The 25,594-nt window shown below is 43.8% G+C and overlaps 2 protein-coding genes across 2 annotated transcripts in view; both read left to right on the plus strand.

The window, feature by feature from the left end:
* The first annotated feature begins 1,220 nt into the window (after positions 1-1,220).
* Positions 1,221-2,312, plus strand: LOC119056983 (collagen alpha-1(I) chain). Its single transcript, XM_053670129.1, has 2 exons — positions 1,221-2,046; positions 2,223-2,312. Exons 1-2 carry the CDS (start codon positions 1,221-1,223, stop codon positions 2,228-2,230), a joined length of 834 nt encoding a protein of 277 aa, XP_053526104.1. The 3' UTR covers positions 2,231-2,312.
* CDKL1 (cyclin dependent kinase like 1) overlaps positions 2,119-25,594 on the plus strand; it is a 41,891-nt gene continuing 18,415 nt past the window's right edge. The window contains exons 1-2 of the mRNA XM_053670074.1: positions 2,119-2,511; positions 20,457-20,578. Of these exons, the coding sequence (XP_053526049.1) occupies positions 2,344-2,511; positions 20,457-20,578 (290 nt within the window). The 5' untranslated portion in view covers positions 2,119-2,343. The remainder of the gene's footprint in view (positions 2,512-20,456; positions 20,579-25,594) is intronic.

The raw sequence follows: 25,594 nt of genomic DNA on the forward strand, positions 1-25,594 counted from the left end.
GTAATTAGAACATTGCTGGCAGGAAGGTAAAATGGTACAGTCTCTTTGGAAAATGGTCTCCTTGGAAAAATGTTCTGGCAATTACTTCATTACCATATACTTGTACTCCTCCTCCAGCAGTACTCCTCCTAAGAATTATTTTCCCAAGAGAAATGAAAACATGTTCACACAAAAGACGATGCATGAATGTTTATAGTGGCTTGGCTTATAGTCACCCAAACTGGAAACAACTCAAATGTTCTTCAGCTGGGAGTGGATGGACAAGCTATGGTACATCCATGCAGTGGAACCCTACTCAGTAATGAAAAGGCGTTGAACCACTGATAAAGGCCACAAAATGGATGACTCTCAAACGACTTATGTAAAGTGAAAGAAACTAGCTCAAAATGCTACACAATGTATAATTTCATTGACATGGCATTCTGGAAAACGCAAAACCATAGAGACAAGACACACATCAGTGGTTGCCATTTGCAAACAATTTCCGGGAGGTTCACACACGTCCTCCGGTCCGCCCTTGGACGCCGTCATATGCTATTCCATTGTCACAGCAGCCACCAATCCCCCGACCAGCTCCAACTCCTGTGTGGCCCCTATTCGGATTTACAATTAGTGGCATGCCGCTTGGTACAGGACTTGGTCCCTGTTTTATAGACAGTATGTTAATTTTTTCTTCTCGGGTATTCCAGGACAAACCCCACATCAGTGCTAGGCAGATGAAATGGGAGAGATGGTCAGGTATTGAGGTAGTCTACCCCGTGGCAAATTACCACATTTCACAATTTCCCCAGGTTTCTTAACTTCCTGCATTTGTGCTGAGAAAATAAGAGCCAGTTGGGAGAAGGATGGGAGTATGGAACCTAAAACAAGGCAGGCCGGCTCTGTATGCCTCCAGCCCCGCATCAGAAGCCTGGGTGTCGTGGAAGATAATGGTCAAGGGCACCCTCGCTCTCCAAGCTAATGGAGTGAAGGGCTGACATTAACCAAATTCGGTCATACCTCCCTCTTCATCTTTGCCTTTCTCTCCCTATTTTCATTCATTCATTCATTCATTCACTCACTCACTCACTCACTCACTCACTCACTCACTCACTGACTGGACGCCATGGCCACTGATCAGGACAGACATAGAAGCGCCCTTCAAGGCGTTTATAGTCTAGCAGAGAATACAGGTGTAATCACAGTTGTTACGCAGTGTGGGAACCGCTCTGTCGAGGAGCATGAAGGTGGGATGGGGCGGGGGTCTCCCAGCGCAGGGGTCTTGCCGGCAGACTACGCTCCTGTGTTTTTCCCGACCTGCCAGAGTTTGCAGTCTTGCAGGCATCCTCTCCAGGCCCGAGGGACCTCTGTGCCGAGCCCCAGGCGCACGGTCGGAACAGCTCCTTCAGGGGCCGAGGACCACCCACCAGGGCCCTTCCCGGCAGCAAAGACTGCGGCCCAGTCCCGCTGGGGCCCGGGCACGGCGGCTACGCCCAGGGCAGTCCGGGTGGGGGCCCGTTCCCATAGGGATCGCGGGCCGGGCAGGCGGAGGAGCGGACGGGAGTCGGCGAGGTGCAGGCAAGGCCCGGCCGGGCAGCGCCGTGAGTCCCGAGTCGGGAAGGAGGCGCGGGCAGGGCCGAGCCCGGCGGTGCGGGGCGCGCCTGGCCGCCACGTGGCGCCGCCCGAAGCTGCGCGGCACTGGCTGGGGAGCGGGAGGGAGGCCCGGGCGGCGCTGGCGGTGTCTTCCCCCCGCACGGAGTCAGCGGCGGCCGGAGCGGCGCCGGCTGGACAGGGCCCGCGGTCCGCCGAGCTCCAGGCCCGAGCCCTGGGCGGACGGCGAGGTGGGGGCGCGGGGCGGGCTCCTCTCTGGGCCGGGTCTCCGCCCCGCCCCGGCCCCGCCGCCACCCGCGTGGGGAGCCGCGCGGTGTCTTCTTGCTGCAGGGAAATCGGACCCGAAATTAGAACCGGGGAAGCCCCTTAGCCTTCCTCGACCTCCAGCCAGCTCAAGTGTCTTAGATCGGATGAACTACAATATTACATTAAAAAGACAGATTACCTTACCACTCGGTTCGTTTTAGGATGACGGGTTACATTTTAACTTGCGGGGTGTATTTAACGGAGGGTTAAAATTGGGTTACCTAATTCTAGGCTGTCATTTGGTCACGTTGCCATCGCTGAGGGGCGAGGCTTTAAGGCTGTGGGTTAATTCCTAAATCTTGACAGGTGCTGTTGTTCTGTTCTAGGGCCTTGACGGAGACTGGTCGCTGAGTGGGGGCTCCAGCGCAGTCTGTCCATGGCAGTGTTTCACAAGCGACATTTTCAAACTATGTGAGGATCTATTTTAAGAAGATTCATTCCTCTGTGATGGAGAAGTATGAAAAAATTGGGAAGATTGGGGAAGGATCCTATGGAGTCGTTTTCAAATGCAGAAACAGGGACACTGGTCAGATCGTGGCCATTAAGAGGTTTCTGGAATCGGAAGATGACCCTGTCATAAAGAAAATTGCCCTTCGAGAAGTCCGCATGCTCAAGGTAATGGATTCTTTCAAATGAATTTTCAGGGACAAAAAGTTGGTGTCATGTTACGTTAAGTAAATGCCTCGAGGTATTTGCATCTCCTTCCTGCATGGACTTTTGTTCTGTGACCCAAATGGACCGTCTGCACACAGTCGGGGTATGTAAGGAGCTAGACCTCAGAGGCCCGAGAGCAGGCCCGGCCATGTTCGCTTTCCGGGATGCTGTGGGACATTTGACTTCTCTTCCCAGTGGCTTGTCTTCCGTGTCACCTGTAGCTCTAGTTCTTTGAGAGCCATCAACTCTGATAGTTCGAGAACATACCGCCACACAGGTCTGTGAGCATTCATGATTGTTAAACTGTGAGGCTGTCTTCTTGTTGGTGTTCTCAGTCCCTTAAGAGAATTAATCATTCACCTGTTTTCAAACCGCTAGGAAGCTGACAGGTTTTCATTACACCTCACATTTCTCTGCTTCTGAGCATCAAAACGTCCTGTCTTCAGAAGTAAAGCAATCACTTTACAAATGTGCATTAGTTAACCCTAGAACATTATAAGGGAGGTGTTTATTACAAGCTTAAACGTTTTTTTCCCTTTGATGGAAAGAGGTTTCTTTTCTGAGTTTCTGTGGAGATGAAAGCCAAACCACAAGGTGAAAGTAATAAATGCAGGGGGGTAACTTGGTTTCAAGTGGTTAAAGTCTGTGTTCTCACACATCAACTGACTATATGACAAGGAAAGAGCAACCTCAGGGGAGGCGAGGGGAGCGCCCTGGGTTCTCTTGTCCCCGCTTCTCCGTCTTCTCCAGGCCTCTCTGTAAGTCTTCTTTCCCGGGGAACTGAGTGTGTGGGGTATCTCTGGGTACCTTACCCTGACTGGGAGGTAGCAACAGGCTTTGGGTAAAGTGCGTGGATAATGGGAACACTTTCTGCGTTTGGATCGAGGATGTTCTTTACCAGCAGGATGTTATCTATTCTGATAAAAACACTTCCAACCACCCCTTCCCAAAATGCCCTAGGAAGGGCTGAGACCAGCTGTGTTTGCCCTTCCCACCCACTGGGCCCCTCTGCCTTTTCCCACCCTCCACACAGAGGAGATTCTCACCATTTCTTTTGGGCTGGTGGGAAGTTTTTCACTTACTCGGGCTTTCCTAGAGGAAAAACTGATCATTACATTCCACAGGGTTCCATTACTCCAAAGAAAATTTTCTTCTAGTGGAGAGAGACTGTCTCTGATTCTGAAGGTCACCTGGGACTGCCTCTCTGAACTGTCTCACTGCTCTGTAGCAATACTGTTTACAGGTGTGGCTCCCTTAATTAATTGAGCTCTTCCAGGATGGCGACCTTGCCTCTGAGTCTCTATATCAACTACCTGGCACGTAGTAGGCCTCCAATAAATGTTATTGTTGGATTTTTTAAAAAGAGGTTAAAAAAATAAGCTCTTAGGAAGGGTAAGTACTGCCAATAAATTAGGAAGTTAGATGTGTTCTCTTGAATAAATGAATACTGATTTGCTCTAAAGGATAGAGTTGTGTGCACAGGGAACTTATTTCAAAGCATGCAGCCCTCCACTCTCCAAAACCAGGTGCTCAGAGGCAGACTCCCTCATCTGCATGAGGTGGTGGGGTAGAGTCCGTCTTTTTAAGCCTTAACTTTTCAGAATTCTATGATATTCCTAACATATAATAGCTATTTAATAAATATTTGCTGAACAAATAAATTGAGGGCATGTTAACTAAAGTCATGTCTTTCCATTTATTTTCTCAGTAAATACTTCTAGAGTCCCCTGGGGCCTAAAGCAATGTTGTGCACCCTGTCTTTCAGATGCTTAACTTGTGGAAGGGAAATAATCCCCCTTTGGCTCTCACTCAGGATCGACTGGATTCCTAATGGGCAGGCAAGGCCTGTGTCATTTACCTTGTGTCCCCATGCCTGGCAAGACCTCTCCGAATGTTTGTTGAATAATGAAAATGAATTGTTAGGAGGCACGTTTGAGCTAGACTTTGAGATGTTTAGGGAGGCATGGAATGAGAGAGAAAGCATCCAGGGCAGATAGTCTGTCCTAGGGAAAGGTGTGTAAGTGGAAAGCAGCATATTGGGAGAGCACAAGTAATAACTCCAGTGTCTTGACCAAGGTGCCTGTTATGTGCTAGCAGGTTGGGTAGAGAAGGGAAGGAAAGGAAGCTGGGGTCTAGTGAGAGGGTGTGTGAGCATTTTCTGGGAACACTGGTCTGGCCCTGGCATGTGATGGTTAGCACAGAGCTGCATGTTAGTCTCAGGTGGCCCTGGGGGGGTGGAGCCTGACTCCAGGACACAGGTTGTAGCCCCTGAGAACAGTCAGTTGGTAGGGAAGTGTTTGAGGGTCTCATCCAAACTGGAATCGAAGGCAGAGCTGCAGTGCCCATAGGGAGGAGGAGTACCAAGCTGGAAGCAAAAACAGATCCTTGGACCCTGGGGAAGGCTGCAGCTCAGTGACTAGTAACTTTAAGTTCCTAGGGTTTTCCTTGAACATCCCTCACAGAGCGGGGCGTTAAATGACCTCTGCTAAGGTCAGTAACTAGGATCCAGGGGGACTAAGGCTGAAGGTACTCCAGTGACCTCAGCCAAAGCAGGTGAGGACAGGTAGGGGCTGGTGGCCTGACTGTTCCCATTATGATAAGAAAAGCTAGAAAAATACGTGAAGACAAGATGTAGAAGACTTTGAATGCTAGGTGAAGGAGTTTGGCTTTCTCCTAAAAAGAAGGGAAGCTAGCCAAGATGCTTTTTAGAAAGTTGTCATTTGTGGATTTTTGGAGTTCATGGAGCAGTAATATTTAAAAAAGTGGATTGAGCATGGGCCTGTGAACCAGACAATCATGGTTCAATTCCCAGTCAGGGCACATGCCTGGGTTGCAGGCCAGTTCTCAGCAGGGGACTCATGAGAGGCAACCATACATTAATGTTTCTCTCCTTCCCTTCCTCTCTAAAAATAAATAAATAAAATCTTTAAATTTTTTTTTGTTGTTTTTATAGATTGGCATAGGCTTGTCAGCATTTTAAAGAACCAACTACCAACTATTATCACCATTGCTTCATAAAAGAAAGGGTGTTGTAATATTTTTTAAAACTCGGAAAGACAATTTTAGAAAAAGGCGATCTTCCCGAGAGAGAAGTTGACAACTACAAATAACACTTACATACATTTGTTCCTTAGGTGTGTGTGAGCACATGTGTTTAACTGTGTGTGTGTGAGTGTGCATGTATCATTGCCCTTGGTTTTCTTATTTTGCTACCCATCAGTGAAAATGGTGGCATCATTTGTTTCGTGAAATCTAAATCTCATCGAACTGAGCACTGTATCTGGGGACAAAAAGGTTCCCTGGATCAGATAATGTCCTGCTTAATAAGATCTGTATCTGATACAACAAAACACTAATAGTTCAAAAGAACTGAATAGTTTTTTGGATTTTGTAATAGAATTTGACCTGTATTCATACTTGGAGAAGTCCTTGTGTGTCTGTCTGTTTTTAACACTGTTTATTTAACAATTTAAAGCACCTCCCAGTAGTTGCTATTGGACTCTTACAAACATTTGTTTCCCCTTAAACACATATTTGATTGGGTGATTTTTAAGGCAGCACATGTACAATGAAAATGTAGCCACCGTATTTTGCCATGTATGATGTGTACTTTTTTGCCCAACTTTTTGAGGAAAAAATAAGGATGTGGAAAAAATAAGGATGTGCATTATACATGGGTAGTACTAATTCTGTATCTATATAAATGTTTTTAATTCTTTTATTTATGCTTATGCATTAAAAGTATAACTCTAGAAAGCAATAACAGTATCTGTATGCAAAATGATACCCTGGAATATGATAATTGGTTTTGTTCCTAAATATAAATAAATAAATAATTGAATTAAAATAAAAGATTGTTTTCCTAAAAGTTAGGGCCAAAACCATTGGTACACATATATGGCAAAATACAGTATATATTAGTAAATGCTTTCTTCTTTTTTAATCCTCACCCAAGGATATGTTTATTGATTTTTAGGGAAAGAAAGAGCAACATCAATATGAGAGAGAAATAATTGATTGGTCACCCCCCACACACACCCTAACTGGGGATCAAACCCACAGCCTAGGTGTGTCCTGACTGGGGACTGAGCCCATGACCTTTTGGTTGATGGGATTATGCTCCAACCTACTAAGCCACACTGGCCAGGGACTTATTAGTAAATGCTTTTGAGGATGATAATTATTTTTAAAAAGTCTTTCGTACTAATATTTTTAGAAAACATTTTTTTCTGAACATTTGAAACACTTTCCAAATAGAATTATTTTGTGCCACTTGAAAAAAATCAATGGCACATTTTATGAGAAAACGTTAGTATTTGTTCTAATAAACTACGTCTTAAACTAAATATAATACCCTTTTCATCAAGAGACCCTACTGCAGTCAAACATTTAGTGTTTTAATTTTGAATTATATTTTATCCAGGTTAGATAATTAGGCTTTATAAAAAATAAACAGTTGCTCCGATTAAAATCAGTCTACTCATACTCTAAGGACAAATTAGGTTCATTCTAGTGACAGTAATAAAATCGTACTGCAATACCTGAGCTCAAAGCAACTATCCTACCCTTTCTCAAACTCATTTTCTTTTTTAAAATTAAATGTATTGAGGTGACACTGACTGATAAGATTATATAAGTTTCGAGTGTACAATTCTATAATATGTCATCTGTGTATTGCAATGTGCGTTCACCATGCAAAGTCTAGTGTCCCTCCGTCACCATATATTGATCCCCTTTGCCCATTTCAACCTCTCCTCACTCTCCCGCCCCCTCTGGTAACCACCACATGGTGGCCTGTGTGCACAATGAGGTTTGTGTTTGTTTGTCAGACTCCTTGTCCATTGTGGGGAAAAATAGGAAAAAAGCCAGTATTTTTAGTTAGTATTTGATAAAACACCTGTGTATAATGTAAGTGACACATTTTCACTTGGCAAGTTTTACAGACCATGTACCAGGTGCTATTCTTGGCCTCTTTTCTCATAGGGATGGGGAGACTGAGAATAAACAAATAATGATATGTGAAGTGGTGAAAAATAAAACCAGATAAGGGGGGAGAGTAATGGAGGGGCTTGTCCTTTATTTAGGGTGGTTAGGGAAAGCCTTTCTGAAGAATGACATTTAAAGAGACACTGGAAGGCAATGTGAAGGGATGACTCGTGTAGCTATCCAGGGGGTTAGCATTCCAGGCAGAGGGAATAGGCCCCAAGGCCCCAAAGCAGGATCAAGTGATATGTTCTACGCATGTTCTGGGGTGTGCTAAGAGGGGCAAACAATCAGTGTGTCTGGAGCAGAGTAAGGTGGAGGGTTATAGGACATGAAGATAGAGGGGTCAGAGGGTCATACATGAGGGCCTTGTGGGCCACGGTAGGGACTGTGGGTCTAGCTGTGAATGAGATGGGCGCCATCAGAGCATTTGGAGCAGAGGGATGCCTTGCCTGTCCTATATCCCAGAAGGGTTCCTCTAGCTGCTGGCTGCTCCAGCTCCACCATCAGGAAGGTCATTTAGAAGACTGTCAGAGTAATCCAGGGGTGAGATGATGGGGTCAGAGTGACAGTGGTGGAGGTTGTCAGATTCTAGATTTGTTCTGAGAGAAAACCACATAGGAGTCTGGTGGTTGGATGAGGAACCAAGAGTGATTGCAACTGGACCTGAGTAACTGGAAAAACAAAGAGATAGGGAGGCTGAAGTACAAACTGGGGGGAAAGGAAATCAAGAGTTCTTTTGTGGATATGTGAAGTTTGGGTCATGAGCCCAAGGAGACTATAAAGTAGGCAATCAAACACACAAGTCTGGCATTAAGGGGAAAGTCCAGGTTTCAGATGTTAAGTTGGGAGACATCAGCATAGCTCTGGTATTTAAAGCCACGAGACTGGGTCGCTGTAGGGAATGGGGACACCAGTACCAAAGACTGAACCCAGGAATGAGGGAATGGTCAGTGGTGTCTAAGGTCATCACTAGTATAGACTTAGAATTAGGCACTGGCTTTAAAAGTGTGAGGGTCATCTGAAATTTTGCAAGAGCTGTTTGGGGGGAGTAGCAGGAATGAAAACTTCATCAAAGAGGATTCAAGAAAGAATGAGAGGTGTAAAGTGGAGATAGTTTAGAGCATTCCAATCAGAAGATATAGACAACTCTTCAGATGAATTGTTTTCATAAAAGGAAGCTGAGAAACAGGATAGCAGGCATTTGGAAGGATGTAGGTCAAGAGAGTTTCTGTTGCTGTTGTTTTTAATATGGGAGAAATAAGTATATTTGTATGCTGATAGTATTAATCCAGTAAAGAGAAAAAGATGGCATTGGAGGAAGAGAATTTCTGAGGCCACGACATTGGGTTCCTAACCTGGACCATGACCAAAAATCCTAGCTATGCTAGCATAATGACAGATAATCCATGGACCAGCCAGGCGATCAGGCTCCCTCGTATTTCATTTGAAAAGTTTCTAAGTTCTTTACAGACACTACCCTTAATCTTTCCGTAATAGGAACCACAGTTGGCTTCAAACCATGGGTGCAGAACTTCTTCCACCAGCATGTGCAACAGCTGCTATGTGCATACGACCCATGAACCCTACAGGAAATAATTCAGCCCCTTTCATGACCGGGATTCAAACATACAATGGTATTTTAGATGGCAGGTGGAGCAGTTATGACAGAAACCAGATTTCAGAGGGAGACAAAGTCCCTTAAAGAAAAATCACCTTAAATCAAAAAGTGTGGCATGATAGCTGAAGTCATCACAGGCCCAGTAATGGAAAGTGGCCAGTGTTTCTTCATAAACAGGTGACTGTACTTGAACCCAACCCAGCTCCTTGGGGAATAATTATGTGTCCAACAAGAAAAGAGCTGTGGTTTCAAAACAAACGCAAACCGACCAACCCAGAACAATTGTATTACTGAGGTCCCAAGCCGCTGTGGTGCTGAGCCTTCTCTCTGTGGAATGAAGCTGGTAGAACCATTGGATGAGGAAGCAAAGCATTCCAATCAGCAGTGGTAGAAAGAGAAGATGCTCCCAGAGTGGTTGAGGAGAAAGACAGGACACTGCCACTCTGAGGCATCTGGGAAGACCTTCAGCAGTGTGGGAGATGAGACCAGGCCTTAGAAAAGATCAGACCAGCGTCGATCAAGGGCTGAAAGCAGCAGCTGGGACATCGTCGGTGGCAGCCCACCCTCCAGAAGAGAAGAAAAATGAGAAACAGCAAGAAGAAGGAGTCACATATTGTCATTTGGTCACCCAGTGGACTTGAGCAAAGGGCCCTGTTCTCACCTAGGATGCACAAATTACACTTATACAACCTTAGATGGTAAATATTATCCCATTTTACAAATGGATTTGGGATGGTTAATGATTTGCCAAGTCCGTGCCCTGCTGCTACCATACATCAGAACCATGACACTATACCACACCCCACCCTCTGAAGTCTCCCCATGACCGGCCCTCGGGTTCATCCTGCCCCTGCTGCATCAGGGCCTTGGCTGTGGCACTCACAGCTTCCATGGGTTCCTGGGTACAGATTCTTCCCGAATAGCTGTTCTTTCCAGCTCTCGTTCCACAACCATGTAGCTTATTTTAGAAGGCAAAAAGTTAGAGTTTACCACCAACAAAGATAAGAATAACCATGGGAGAAAATGTCCATTAAAAACTTTACCATAAACATTACACTAAGACACATGTGTTCTTCATGAGACCAGTATCACGTAAGGCATGTGCATGACACCATCTTCCTGGCAGGAAACAGCCATGATTCAAAACGACTTCTAATGAAAGCCAAAGAAGAAAGTGCCAGAGCAGGACTGCATTTGAACATCAGGAGACAAAAATTATGACTACAGAAGAAATGCACAATGAAGACATTGCATTTGTTAGAGCTTTTACAGAGATTTTACTTAACCTCAGTTCAGTCATAATTTGAATGGAGACTGCAGCCAGGAAATTAAGAGAAGGTTGAGACTTGGATGGCAGCAATGGAAGAATTAAGAAAGGTCACCAAGAGCAAAGATGTGTCATTAGACACCAAGGCTAAGATCACCCACAGCCTTGTATTCCCAGTCACTATGTACCATGTGAAGGCTGAACAGTGAATCAGGCTGATAGGAAAAGAGAGATTCATTTGAAGCATGGGGTTAGAGCAGAGCTCTACAGACACCCTCCAGAAAGACAAACAAGTGGGACCTCGAGCAAATTCATTCTAAATCATCGCTGGGGGCAAAATGACCAAACGAGCTGCTCTACTTCGGGGACATCCTGAGAAAGCAGGGTTGTTCGGGAAGGTCAGGAATGCTGGGAAAAATGGAAGGCAGTGGGAAAAGAAGACCAAATATGGGATCGATTGACTCCATAAAAGAAGCCAGGGCATGAGTCTGGACTGAGCAGGGCTGTCCAGAGCAGCCCACAACTCATTCAAGGGTCACCAGGGTCACACAACTCATTCAAGGGTCACCAGGACTCAGAGCGGATTCCATGGCATATAACACACACACATTACCCCCAAAGCCTATACACAGATAGATAGTATATTTGTGGTATAAAAAGTTAAAGGGGAGCTGATTAGGAAAATGCATGTAAAAAGACTTCTTTAGGGGACAAATATAAAAAAAATATTCCCTAGGGTATGGGGAGTGAGAGTGTTGAGTGTGTACTTTGTGGTCATGAATAGTAATAACCACTGAACGTTCAGAGCACCCCCCTTTTTCCTACTGTCCCTCACTTTCAGTAACCTTCCAGGGAGGCTGTGGGCCAGGTGACTGCGCAGAGAGCAGAGCCACAGTTAGGAATTGCAGTTTCTGATCTGGCTCAAGGCCGTTGGGTGACCTTGGGTAAGCTTCAGTGCCTCCTGGAACCTGGCCCACCTTACCGCCAGGATTTATGTCTCTGTGCAGCATTGCTTCACTGACTTTTTTGCTGAGGGAGCAAAGTGCTCTTGGGCCAAACACCTACTAGCAATCAAGCCACCTTAAGGCTCCAAGGCAGGAAAGTTAGAGGGTCAAAAGGAGCAGTAAGTAGACTGCACAGCCACTGTGGAAAGCAGTATGGAGTTACCTCAAAAAATTAAAAACGGATCTGCCTCATGATACAGTGATTCCAATTCTGGGAATTTATCTGAAGAAACCCAAAAACATTAATTTGAAAGAATATATGAACCCCTACGTTCATTGCAGCATTATTTACAACTGCCAAGATTTGGAAGGAGCTCAGGAGCCCATCAGTAGATGAGCGGATAAAATTGTGGTACATTTACACAGTAGAGTACTGCTTGGCTATAAAAAAGAAGAAAATCTTACCTTTTGGGACAGCATGGATGGGTGTGGAGAATATATTGCTAAGTGAAATAAGCCAGTCATAGAAAAGTAAGAACCACGTGATTTCACTTATATGTGGAATCTAATGAACAAAATCAACTAATAAACAAAACAGAAACAGACTCAGATGCGAGAACAGACTGACAGCTGTCAGAGGGGAGGGGGGTTCCGGGCTGGGTGAAGGGGTTAAGAAAAAAACAAAACAGAACTCAGACTCAGACGACAGTCTAGTGATTACCAGAGGGGAGGGGGAAGTAGAAAGGGTAAAGGGGAGATAAATGACTTGGGGTGGTGAACATACAATACTATGTAAAAATGATGTATTATAGAATTGTACACCTGTAACAATGTTATTAACCAATGTCACCCCAATAAATTTAATTAAAAAAGAGCAGCAGCACAGGGGAGAGAAACACACAGGTGGGAAGGCAGAAAGGTGGGATTTAAACGTGGGCGCTAATTCCAAAGGGAGATGCTGGAGGTGAAGCAGCTTACACAGTCTCCCCTGAGAGGTTCACTGCTTTAAAACATCAGACCCCAAATACTGCCGGCCAAATCACTGCCCGGCGAGGGTAACATGCAGTGGGAAGTGTGACTGACTGCCAAGGTTCCTGGTTACCCAGAGCACTTTAATTCCATGTGTTCTCATACCCAGACCCCATTCCACTAAATGCTAACAGAGCACCATGTAAATGCTCCCTAGTGCTAGAAGCTAATTAGAGCCTTCATAATTTTTAGAGGTTTCTGCTTCCCCAATAGTAGTTGAATGTTTCCCAGCTCAATATAAGTCCCAATGGAAAATTCTGCGACTTCTTTAAGACTTTAATCCTGCCGTTGTTGATTGATGCTAATTTTTAGGTCCTGTCTCTTCAAATTATTTGGGTGGCTGGTCAAAATGCATTAGTAGCATTTCTGTAAATTGTTTTAGCTATGTTCAGCATTCTCTGTCTTGGCTTATGAGATTACAAACCACGCTGATCACATGAATGAGTGAAAGAGGCTGAATGGAAGACAAGACAGAGAGCTGGAGACCAGGGCAGACCGGGGACCCCACGCCTCTGGTAAAGTGGGGGGCCACTGCCCTGCCCCACAGACTGCAAGCCCCAGGCTAGATTTCTAGTCCTTCTTTAAAGACTGAATTTTATGTAAAATCTCCTGGGTTTCCCCCCCACAAGTTTTTGTTTTGAAAGCATTTTCAAAAATATATAGAAGTAGAAAGAATAATGCAATGAATACCTACATATGCTTATCTAGACTCACTAATCAGTTGTCAGAAATCTTTATTTTCTTTCTGTCCCTGTTACTCACTCATGGGCGCACGCACACACACACACATACTCTCTCTCTCTTTTGGCTGAATTATTTTCCTAAGTATGCAGTTGAATTTCCTGGAAAAATATTCTTCTACATAACTACAATATGACTTCTGCACTCAAGAAATTCATTGTTGATGCAATATTGTGATCTGATACACAGTCTGTGCTCAAATTTCTCATATTATCCTGATAATAGTTATATAAGTGCATGTATAATTTTATGTACAATATGTTTCAAAATCCAGGATCTAATCAATGACCATGCGTTGCATTTAGTTGTCACGTCTCTTTCGTACACCTTTAATGTAAAACAGTTCCCCAACTTTTTAATTCCTTTTTTGGTCTTCCATGATGTGGCATTTAGAGCATCTAGGCCCATGGTTTTGCAGAATGTGCCTCAACATAGTTGTGGAGCTGTTCCCATGTGACATGATGCAGGTGTTTTCAGCAGGCTCACTGCATGGGTGAGGCTGCGCCCGTCACGCTGGTTCTGCTCAGGAAGTACATGACGTCAGGTTGTCCCGTAATTACTGCTGTCGGTCTTCATCTCGTGGTTAGGATGGGTCAGCCACATTTCTCAGCTGTAAAGAAACGCCTTCCCCTTAGTAACTAGTAAGTAATCTGTGGGGTTATAATTTGAAACTGTGACTACCTTGTTCCCCAGTAACTTTTACCTGAGGGTCCTTGCCTCACTGAATTATAGTAAAAGGTATTGTAAAATGGTGATTTTCAACAATTCTTTCTACTATACTTATTAGTTACAGTGTTGGGGTAAAAAAACAACAACCCAGCTTTCCTTCACTGCCCCCCCCGGCACACACACCTCATACACGTATTTTCTAGCATCACTGTGAACCCGTGGGTTTCTTTCAACCTGTTAGAAACCATCACTGTCCTTATTCTTTTTGATTCTCAGATTGCACACGTTCGGCCACTGGGGGCCCCTCGGCCCAGGTCCTTTGTCCCTTGAGTGCCTCTCTGCCACCTGCACAACCAGATGTCTCAGCGCGTCCTGCCGCGGCTATGGGATCGGCCGTTTCTCCAAAGAGCCCAGTTCCTTTTAGTGAAAGTGAAATCAGACTTTAAAACACTGACAAGTAATTTTTTAAAATTCTAAACACCATTCAAACCAAACCAAACACATCTGCAGACAGTGGTTGGCCTGTGCCTTAGTTTGGGGTCTTCCTATTGAACAGCTTTCGTGATGTGCAGGTGTCAGCATCAGGGAACAGCGGGCTGGCCTCTCGCTGTCCATGACCAGTACACAGAAAGGTGTGGGCAGTTGATGGACACTGGTTGTCAACAGCACAGAAGGCCAAGCAGGCCATTCCCTTGCCCACAGTGACAGAAACCAAACAGTCCCCTTCTCATGATCCCTCCTTATTTGTTCAGCAAGTGGAGACCTGTCTAATTTTATTTTCAAAAGATAACAGACTAACTGCAAATAGCAACAGACTGCTTTGTTTGTTTATTAGAAGTTTTTTGCCTTAGCTCCTAATGTATTTATCTAGAAAGATTGTACCCCTGCTGTGTAGTGAACTCCTAAGTAATAAAGCTGCCACACAAATATTTCAAGAACAAAAGAAGCAGAAACCAACAAGCTGGTCCATTACCTTCTCGAAGACACCCAGTTTGTCAGGAGATTACGCACACACCGCCACCCACCCTGAGTGCTGCCCCGCACCTTACCCTCCAGAGAATAAAATGCCTGAGAGCAGGAGGGGGCAGAGCAAGGGATTGTGTAACATACACCGATAAAAATAAATTTTGCTATTGGTTTTTTACCAATTAAATTATTTTTATTTGCAACACATAAAATTCATAGGTAGACAACCTATGTTACATACAGGGTTAGGCAAAGGTAAGTTTTCAGTTATTCGTAGAGGAAATAACATAATAATTAATAACTAATATAAGAATAAAGTATGTTTTGCACACTCTTAACTGTAAACCTAGTTTTACCCCACTCTGTATAGTTATTATAAACCACACTAGAAGGTAGTACTTTCTTAAAAACTGATTTGAGAGAGAGAGAGAGAGATCAATTTGTTGTTCTACTTATTTTTACACTCACTGGTTCTTGCATGTGCCCTGACTGGGGATCAAACCCACAACCTCGGTGTATTAGGGTGATGCTCTAACCAACTGAGCTACCCAGCCAGGGCAGAAGGTGGTACTTTTTATGTGGAAAGAAAACATTTTTAAATGGGCCAGGCTTGTGTCTTTCACTTTAATTTTTTTTAAATGTTTTCATTCACCTTTTTATTTGGCAGGATTGATGTTTTAGGCTATAAATTTGCTTTCAACAGGCATATTTCCTTGCTAATTATTAATCTTCTTTATTACTTATTAACTTTAAGAGCACTGTAGTAAAAATACTGTTGGATGAAATTGGTTGAAAATTTTCAAACTCCATTCCTTTTTTTGTTAGAATAACAAAAGGTGAGTTTCTAAATCAACTAATGGTATCAGCCATACGTAAAAAAACCAAACAATTTGTTTTATAACGATCAGTACATTGCTGCATTCGTTTTTGGCTGTGTCCTTGTTATTTTCGTTTTGGTCACATTTGTACTATTGCTTCTTTCCTGGTGCTTTTCATACACTCTGTTTGTCACAGAAAGCCAGGCCAAGCATCCACCATGCACGTTCTCAGCCTGTGCTGGGTCTAGCGGGGAATCCAGAAGAGATAGCAGCCCAAGTCTGTGGCCAGAGGACCACCCTGGCACATTCTGTTCCGTCGACAGCGAAGCTAAAATAAATAAATCTCAGGCCCTCCTCTACCTTCCCACACACGACCGCAGCTTTACCAGCTTCTCCTCCGCTCCATATGTAACTGCCTTTCCTTCTCTGGTCATCCCCGAAACAGAGCACTGGCCAGGTATCTACTGTGGGGGCTCTTGGCATTTGGAGGAAATGTGGGATCAAGGCGCCTTTCCTTTTCCAAAAAGAGTGTTAAAGGGTGATTGCTCAGCAACCCCGTGTTTCCCTCTAGGCTGGAGATATGGTAATAATTAAATAGCTCTTAAATAATGAAAGTGCTTTTCCTTCCCCACAGCTGATATATTAACTAGCTCTCTGAAACTAACTTTAAAACATCTATCTTGCTTTGACAATACAGCAAAAAGACCTGTGCAAATCATTTAAAGGGTATTTGCATGAGAAAGTAATATATGCTTATGTTAAGAAAAAAACTGAAGGTACAGAAAAATGTAAAGTGAAAAAGGAAACCTACCTGGGCCTTCACGTTCCATTCTTGTCCTTCCGCAAGTCTCTCATGTATTACTCTTGCGGATTTCTGTTTTGTACAAGGACATTTATTTCCTTCTTAAAAATAGCTGCAAATGCTATCATATTGAATATATTATTCTGTAATTTTCTTTTTACATTTAACCTTCTATTTTGGACATTCAAGTGAGTTTTTTTAAGATTCTGTTTACTTATTTTTAGAGACAGGGGAAGGAAGGGAGGGGAGAGAGAGAGAAAGAGAAAGAGATTGAGAGAAGCACTTCTCAGTTGCCTCTTGCATGTGCCCTGACTGGGGACTGAACCCACAACCAGGCATGTGCCCTGACCAGGAGTCAGACCAGGAGACCTGTTGTTGTTTGGGACAATGTCCAACCAACTAACCCACACCAGTCAGGGCTGCCTTCTTTTTAACAGCTGCATACTATTTTATCATTTGAATGTACTATAAAGTCTTATAGTTTATTTAACTCTTCACTTATTTCCCCAGGGCTAATAATATATATATAAAGCTTTGAAAATTTGGGAGAATACTGGGGATAGGAAGCATGATTTCTATAAATGGATCACTGGGAGGGATGACCAGAGAGTCCAGTCCTACTTCTGATCCTGGTTACCAGACCCACAGATTAGCCACTGAAATGAAGACTCAACACCACATTGTGGCTACTGGTCCAATAAGTGTGCCCTCGAAGGGCTGGGGTACAGATTCTGTCATTCTCTCAGGCTGGCTGGTTGTAGGTGATGAGGTTTATTGTAGAACCATTGGATCCCATAGCCATATGCTAATTGTCATGCTTCCTTTGCTGTAAAGTGGTCCCTTGGTCTGATGTGTGGATTCCCATACTGGTAAAGCAGACATTCTCCAAGCCCTTCATTATGGGGCAGGCAGGAAAGGCAAACCTCATATCTTGAGTTAGTATCAGTGTCAGTAAGGATAAATCGAAACCCCTTCCACATAGCAGCTGGTCGCTGGTCTCCTCAAAGGACGGTGCATATCAGTACCTAAGTATCAGATTTTGCTCCTGGCAGGTTATGTACTCAGAAGGAGCAGCAGCCAGATCAGCCCCGGAGAGAGGGAACTGGTGTTATTTGGCCACGCATCACCACCATCCCTGCAACCGTGGCCACCCTGTTCATGGATCAGTTACACAAGCACTGGGGTGGCCAAGGACAGAGCAGCCTGACACCCACCAGAAAAGGCACCCTCTGTCTGATTGCACCCTCAGTGCTTCCTCTGCAGTAGCTGTCCTCTGATAGGCGTTAACAGGAAGCCCAAGAATCCACAAGCTCTGTGCCCACTCCCACAAGTACATTTTATGCCTCTTCTCCAAGTGCTCTTTCAATTTTGTTCCTTCCAGACTTAAATGAGCAAGACAAAGTATTTGCCACTACCCATAGGTCCATCCTTATCTCAGGTCCTTTCTTCCTCATACGAAGTGGGCCATCAAGACCACTGCTTGAAGCTCTGCTCAGTGGGATGGTTCCCTTTCATCGTTGTCCTTCCAGGTCTCTGCCAAGTGGGGCTATAGTATGGTGGCAGACCATTTTCAACTAGTGCCAACATAATGAGCTGATCCGTCTGTGAGCTGGACTTGGAATTCTTCTCCTCCATTACGGGACACTCCCACAGAACCCTACCTACATGTCATTTGAGGGAGGGATGACTGTGCAACAATGTAGGTGACATGGGAGAATAGGCCACCTCTTCGTGTAACTTGCTTGTCACTCCTGGACCTTGTTGAGCCTGTCTACTTGGAATAGTTTGGTGGACTGCTGGTGCATCCTTGCAGCTTTATGACAGTGTGTCTCTATGACCCAGTTCCCAGGGGCAGCTCTGGGTCACAGAATCACCTAATGTCCCATGGTAGGGTGCTCAGTCTCTATTAGGGACTTACCAGGTGTTTTCATCAGGAATTAAGTCCCAAGTCACGAGACGGCGCTGCCATGCCAATGAATTTCCCCTTGTCCAGCCTTGTATTTCTCCACTGTTGTGGCCCGACACCCTCAAGATTCCTGCTGGTACGTCTGAGCCAGATCTTGTAATTCTTTGAGGACAGTTATTTCCTCCTGGAGCAAGAACCGTAGTGCCTTGCTCAGGCACTGTTACCGCCTCATCCGAGGTATAGGTCTGTGGGCTGGGCAGAGGTTAGATTGAGTCAGGAGGCACTTGCTCCACTGAGTTATTTTCAGGTCTCCATGTGAGAGGGAGCATTTCGCCTTTGGCAAAGGGGCAGACACTGCTTCTCCCAGCCGAGAGGGTTCAAAGAAATTTGAGGATTTAAGAGTCTCAGCTCATCCCCCTAAATGTCCCTATCCCAGACCTCTGGGTCCCTTTCTTTTCTTATCAGAGCCCTGATTTTGGCATAAGGGACCTGTTGAGGCTGTACATCATCTTTTTTGTATCTCTGCTACTCTTGTTTTTTTATTTTAATCCCAACTCAAGGACATGCCCATTGATTTTAAAGAGAGGGGAAGGAATGAAGAGAGAGGGAGAGACACAGTGATATGGTAAAGATTGATTGGTTACCTTCTGTATGTGCCCTGACCAGGGACTCAACCCACAACCTAGGCATGTGCCTTGAACAGAAATGGAACCTAAGACCCTTCAAATTACAGAATGATGCTCCAACCAACTGAGCCACACTGGCCCGGGGTATCTCTGCTACTCTTAAAAGTTAAGTTCTGCCCTGGCTGTTGTGGCTCAGTGGATTGAGTGCTGGTCTATGAACCAAATGATCGCTGGTTCGATTCCCAGTCAGGGCATGTGACTGGGTTGCAGGCCAGGTCCCCAGTAAGGGGTGCATGAGAGGCAACCAAACATTGCTGTTTATCTCCCTCTCTTTCTCCCCTTCTCTCTAAAAATAAATAAAATCTTTTAAAAAATTAGTTGTGAGCCTGATTTTAGCACAGGTTATCCTGTGTCTATAGGAGATAAATGTCTCTTTAAATAATGCCATAGTGGCCACCTGACTCCCACAGCTGATGGGCAGCTAACCGAAACCTACCTATTGTTTCCTCTTTTCTTTTCGCAGTGACCTAGAGGTGTTAACAAAAGCCAGCTCATTCAGTGATCCCCGTAGTTACCATTGCCCCATGTTACTCATGTGCCACTGCTATTACATGAGCCAACTGCACCTCTTTCAAAAGCGCCACTGATCAAGTCTTAGCCGTTGTGTCCCTGCAGTTCCTCAGAGCTTCCTTGTGCCTGGCCAGGGCACCTGCAGTCATTCTTGATGCCTCCCATCTCTCCTCCCTTCCCTCCCTCCATCACCACTATGCTAACAACAAAGTATGTCTGAACAGGGTCTTTCTTGCCATCTTCCTTGCTTCTTCCTTGCTCTGATCCATGTTCTAGATATATACCTTCAGGCACATCAGATTGAAGAATCTTCCTCATTTTCCTGTTTTAAAAGGTTTCATCAACCTAGGAAATGTGATTTACTTTTTTATTCACAAATAATTGTTGAGTGCCTGCTATGTGCAAGGCCCCATGCTAGGGGTACAACAGCATTTTGGGTAAACGAGAACACAGACCCTGATATCATGGTTCTTACCTTCTATTGATTGTATCTGTTATATCCGTTGACAGCAGAGGACATGAAACAATCAACTGAGTAATCCTTACTTTGTAATTACTTGGTAAATACAAACGACTCTGAAGAACACATACTTCAGAAGTCATCAGCCATTGAAGCAGTCTGAGGAGATGCAGGGTGACCTCCTTAGGGAGGGACACTTCAGCTGAGCCCTAAAAGATGAGTTCGTATTAACTAAAAATCTTTCCCCGCTTTTCATTCTCCTTTCTTTTCCAGCCTTCTCATCTCTCTCTTTGCCTTCACCAACCACCTGGGTTATAATCACTTTTCACTTACAAGCTGCTAACAAACAGCCTACAGGAGAAGTAAGGTAATACTGTTTACAGGCTACTTCAACCAAGGCAAAACACTTCTTGAAGGACAAACAACTTTCTTTTTACTGGACCACAACTAGAGAGAGCTGTCTGTCATGACTCACATTCAACACCTTGTTTTTTATGTTTGCAGCAACTCAAGCATCCCAACCTTGTCAACCTTATTGAAGTTTTCCGGAGGAAGCGGAGGCTTCACCTGGTGTTTGAGTACTGCGACCACACGGTTCTCCATGAACTGGACAAATACCAAAGAGGGTGAGTGATCCGTGCCTTACAAACAAAACACCACGAAATGCACCAGGCTTTGTGAGGGAGAATTAGCAATGACCCATTTTCAGATTAGACAAAGCAGCCAGTGTTTGGACAGCACACTTTGCTGCTGGGGTTGACAGAGGAGATACCAAAAATGCTAGGAAAGAGGTCATAGCTGATCATATTCATGAATAATGCAACAGAGGCACTATTAGGTTGAACTTGATTTCTTTGGTATGTTTTCTTTGCATTGAAGCAATCTGAGTCTCTACGAAAGAAGAGGAAGGGTGTTTGTTATTCTGACTAGGGAAGTGTAAGGACTTGGAAATTGAAAGGAAGGTTCCAAAGACAATGGCTAACAGGAAGTTCACAGCTAAAATGCACATGTGGCTTCACCCAAAGCAATCCCGGTATCCATTTTGCTGTCTTGGTCAGGACGTTTTTGGTTACAAGTGACAAAAAACCCAGCTGAAGCAAGTATGTGTGACAAAGGAATGTGTTGGTAGCTGTAACTAAGACTTGGGGGTGACTTTAAAGGCTTCACTGATATTATCACATCTCTCTAGTATATGCAACCTCTTCTGTGTGCCTTAGAAAAAGGCTTAGTGAGCAGGCAGAGTCTTTGTCTGGAAAAAAGGGGGGATCCCTTCCTCTGGCTGAGGGTAGCCCCTTGTCAAGGTGAGCAGAATGCAGGCTGGATTTTGGCTCCCACATGTTCCTCTGCGGAATGTCTTAAGATAGAGTGCAATAGGTGGTGGCTGGTCTCTCACAACTCTTCTTTGTGTTGGCTTCTCTGCCTTGCGTATGAATCTCCTTTATAAGGTAAATTTTAGAGGATGCATGTTGTGTGTTTGTGTGTATGTGATGAGGGATGTAAAGAGTAAGGAAAAATATGATAGAAAGCATGGCCACAGACTTTTATGTAGGTATCCTAGAAGGAAGGAAGTTCTAGAAGAAGGTAGCATCCACATATAAAGTCCAGTGGAAGACTCTCATTGGTCCAGTTTAGGTGATGCAACTATCCCTGGGGCCAATCAGTGTGGCCAGAAGGAGAAGGTAGAATGATTAGCAGGCCCTGGGATATGTGATTCAAAGCAGGTCAGTCAAGAGAGATTTCTTAGAGGAGGTGGCTTTTGGGTTGACTGGTGAGGAGTTTTAAGAGAATTTAAGCAGGAAAGGACATTCCATCTACTCCTTTTGCTCTGCTTCTGGGAGCCCAACTTTGGCTAGGGACAATATGCATAGTGCATTGTAGATCAGATGGGTGGAATGTCACCCCATCCTGGTCATATTCATACTCTGTGGCTGGAGGCTGAGATTCTATTAATAATACTTTCAAGCCTTGGCCATGAGCTTGCTTGATATATATATATATATATATATATATATATATATATATGCATGTAGTGGTGGTTATATATTATACCATGACCTCCAGGAAAAAGGGATTAAAGTGGCTTGTAGTTTGACCATGGCATAGACTTTTGATGTTAATTTCCACAACCAGAGAGAGCCAAGAGAACAGACACCTTCCTCCAAAAAGTCATTGATACAGAGAAATTATGTTTTGAAGGGAGAAAACCTTTAGTATGTTGATATTTGCTCTTTTGGCAGCTTGGAAGCGACACTTCATGACAGTGTAAGTTACTCGTGGCTGTGTGGTACAAGAAAGTGTTGGAGGGAGTTTGATTAATCATGTTAGATTATGTTAATCATGTTAGATTGAGTCACCTGGGAACACTAGTTAGTGGGGGGTTGAGAGCAATAGGGAGTCAGTTCTTTTTTGGCTTATAGCTTGAGAAGAAGAAGAAAAAAGATAGGGCAAGGAGTGATTCAAATTTATTGTTTTTTTTTATCCTCACTCAAGGATGTGTTTATTGATTTCAGAGATGGGGGAGGGAGAGAGGAGAAACATCAGTCCATTGTCTGGTATATGTGCCCCAGCCTGGGGTTGAACCCCCAACCTAGGCATGTGCCCTGATTGGGAACCGAACCTGCAACCTTTTGGTGTACAGGACAAGGTTCCAACCAACTGAGCCGCCTGGCCAGAGCATGGTTTTAAAAGCTGATTTTCTTTAACTCTACTAGATAAAATATGTTTTCTATGTTCCAGAAAATAAAAACATGTTTTCCTATGGAGGTGGGTCATTTGTAAGTACATTCTAGTAAAAGTGGATCTCCGTCACCTGTGTGACCTTTGGCAGGTTATCTACAGGTGTCCCCACCTGGAAAAATGGGAGTTTAGTACCAGGTGCAGTTTAAGGAAATGTCCAGCTCTATAATGCTATGAATTGATGATCTAATATCCTAGAACGGTTCTTGTTTAGTTTCATATTTGATCTGTTAGATACTATCAACAAAGGATAATGTGCTAATGCTGGTATTTTCCCTGCCTGGTGCTGGGTTGGGTCCTCCTTAGGTTTGCACACTTACTGCAGGAATGCCCTGTGATCACTATAGTCACTCTGCAGGATCACCTGTTCCCACCAGTTTCCCTCCCCATGGAGATTATTTATTTGTATCCTAGGCTTCAGGATGTGCTGTTTTCTCAGCCTGGGTTTCCCTACTGTCACTACTCTGCCTAGCAAAGCCCTGTTTGTCCTTCATATATAGGTCAAATGTGACCGACCTCCTTTGTGTTAGCTATGTTTAAAAAACATTTTTTTATTGAGAGAAAGAGAGAGAGGGAAACATCAGTTTGTTGTTCTATCTACTACTGATGCATTCATTGGTTGATTCTTGCATGTCTACTGACCAGGGATCGAACCCATAACCTTGGCATATCAGGTCAATGCTCTAACCAACTGCACTACCTGGCCAGGGTGCCTGGAGAGCAATCTTAAAGATATTCTTTGATTTGACTGATTGTATGTTTTATATAATGACAAGATCCTTGGTATTTGGAGATGGGTACACTTAAGCTCTTACAGCCTAGTGACAGTAATCAGACAAATAGCTACTCTCCCTTATCCCAATTTTTTACTCATCAAACACCATCTGATTATAACTTGACTTTTGTTATGGAATTGCCTGCAAAGAGAACATAAGCTGGTGCTCAGGATTTGATCATGATGAATAAATTGGCATTCTGGTTTTCTATACCAGGCTGTAACATTTGTTTAACATTCACCTGCCCCTTTGAAATGGATACTGTCTTGGTGTGTTGACAAAATTAAGCTTCTGTATCTGCAAGCCTCAAGTCCATTGTAAAAGCAGTCAAGCTGCGGGCTGCTTTTCCAAACAAAACTCCACATTCTTCGAGTTGCTGTGACCAGATGAGCCGCTCCCTCTCAGTTCTGCTGTTCACTTAACAGTCTTTCATATGCATTTTTATGTATGTTGCAATATAATCTTTAGATCTGTTATGAATAACTACAAGAATATACATGTAGTCACTGTACTATCCAACCATTCCTCCATTGTTAAAATGTAGGCCACTTTCAGTGTTTGGTCTGATAAACGTTTCTGCTATCAAACTTTCCCTACAACTGATGGTCCTTCCTTTGCACTTTTCCCTTAGAAGTTCTCAAAAAGGGATTATTGGATTGTATGGTTGGCCAGTCTAAACCAATTTACCCTTATCAGCAATGTTGTAGAGTCATAGTTATGCTATTGGTTTTTATTATTAAAATATTGGAAGAGCCCTGGCTGGTGTAGCTCAGTGGATTGAGCGCAGGCCTGGGAACCAAGCAACCATGGTTCTATTCCCAGTCAGGGCACATGCCTGGGTTGCAGGCCAGTTCCCAGCAGGGGACACACAAGAGGCAACCATACATTGATATTTCTCTCCCTCTCTCCTTCCCTCCCCCTCTAAAGATAAATAAATAAAATCTTTAAAATATATATATATTGGAAGAATTAATTCCATCAAACGTATGAGGAAGAAATAATAGCAACCCTGCACGTACTCTTTCAGAAAACACAAGAGGAAGAACCATTTCCCAAATCATTTCATGAGGCCACTATACTCTAATGTCAAAACCAGATGAGGGCATTTCAAGAAAAGAAAATGAAAGACAGATATCCCTCATGAACATATGTGTAAAAATCCATAGCAAAATTATTATTAGCAAATCAAATTTAGTAATAAATGTGATATAAAAAGAGTAATATACTGTTCTTTCTTGAGTTATCAATTTGGACCTTATCTATAGGCTTCCTATTATGATAGGTGAGAATTTTGCTCACTTACACCATTTTTCCCTCTGTTTCCTCATTCTTTTCCCCCAAATTCTTGTATTCAAGTTTTATTAATTTCATATTCACTGTTGCAGTTGTTATGATTATGTAAATATTACTTACAGCTGAGCATTGTACCATGGTAGGGTTTCCTTTTGTATTTTTTCTACAAATTAATATTTGCCTTGCTTTTTAAATTTGCTTAATGTTCTCTAACCTGCTCTGGCTGGCATGGCTCAGTTGGTTGGACGTTGTCCCATGAAGTGAAAGGTCTGGTTTGATTTCCGGTCAGGGCACATACCTGGGTTGCGGGCCTGGTCCTTGGTTGGGGTGTGTGTAAGAGGCAACCAATCTGTGTTTCTCTAGAAGCATCAGTGTTTCACTCCCTCTCTCCCTACCTTTCCCTGTCTTTATATAAATAAATCCTTAACAATTGTATTCTTAACCCCTATGACTAACTTTTCTCACTCTTTCTAATAGCCTCTCAATGTACTTTTCCACAGGATAATCACAGCAAATAATCCATTCATTCCTTTTTTGAGGGAAACTTACTGCATTTAGAACCCCGTTCTGCCTCTGCCTGGCTTGTTGTGCCTGAAGCGTCTTATCCAGCTGTGTTCCTGGAACTTCCCTCTGCTTTCATCCTTGGAATCCTACTGCGGTTCTCTATGGTTGGATTCACTGCTTCCTGGATCGTCTGTCTTTCTCTTTCTGAGTTTACTTTCTTATTTTGGCCAGCACATCCATCTCCAATCCTTAAAAAAGATGGCACAGTCACAGAGAAGTCTAGACTACAGGCATTTCTAATGATATCCCATCCCCCGATCCTCATCTGTCTGT

Source organism: Artibeus jamaicensis, unplaced genomic scaffold (assembly GCF_021234435.1).
Source record: "Artibeus jamaicensis isolate MK-2021 breed Jamaican fruit bat unplaced genomic scaffold, CSHL_Jam_final contig_548, whole genome shotgun sequence".
NCBI classification, from domain to species: Eukaryota; Metazoa; Chordata; class Mammalia; order Chiroptera; family Phyllostomidae; genus Artibeus; species Artibeus jamaicensis.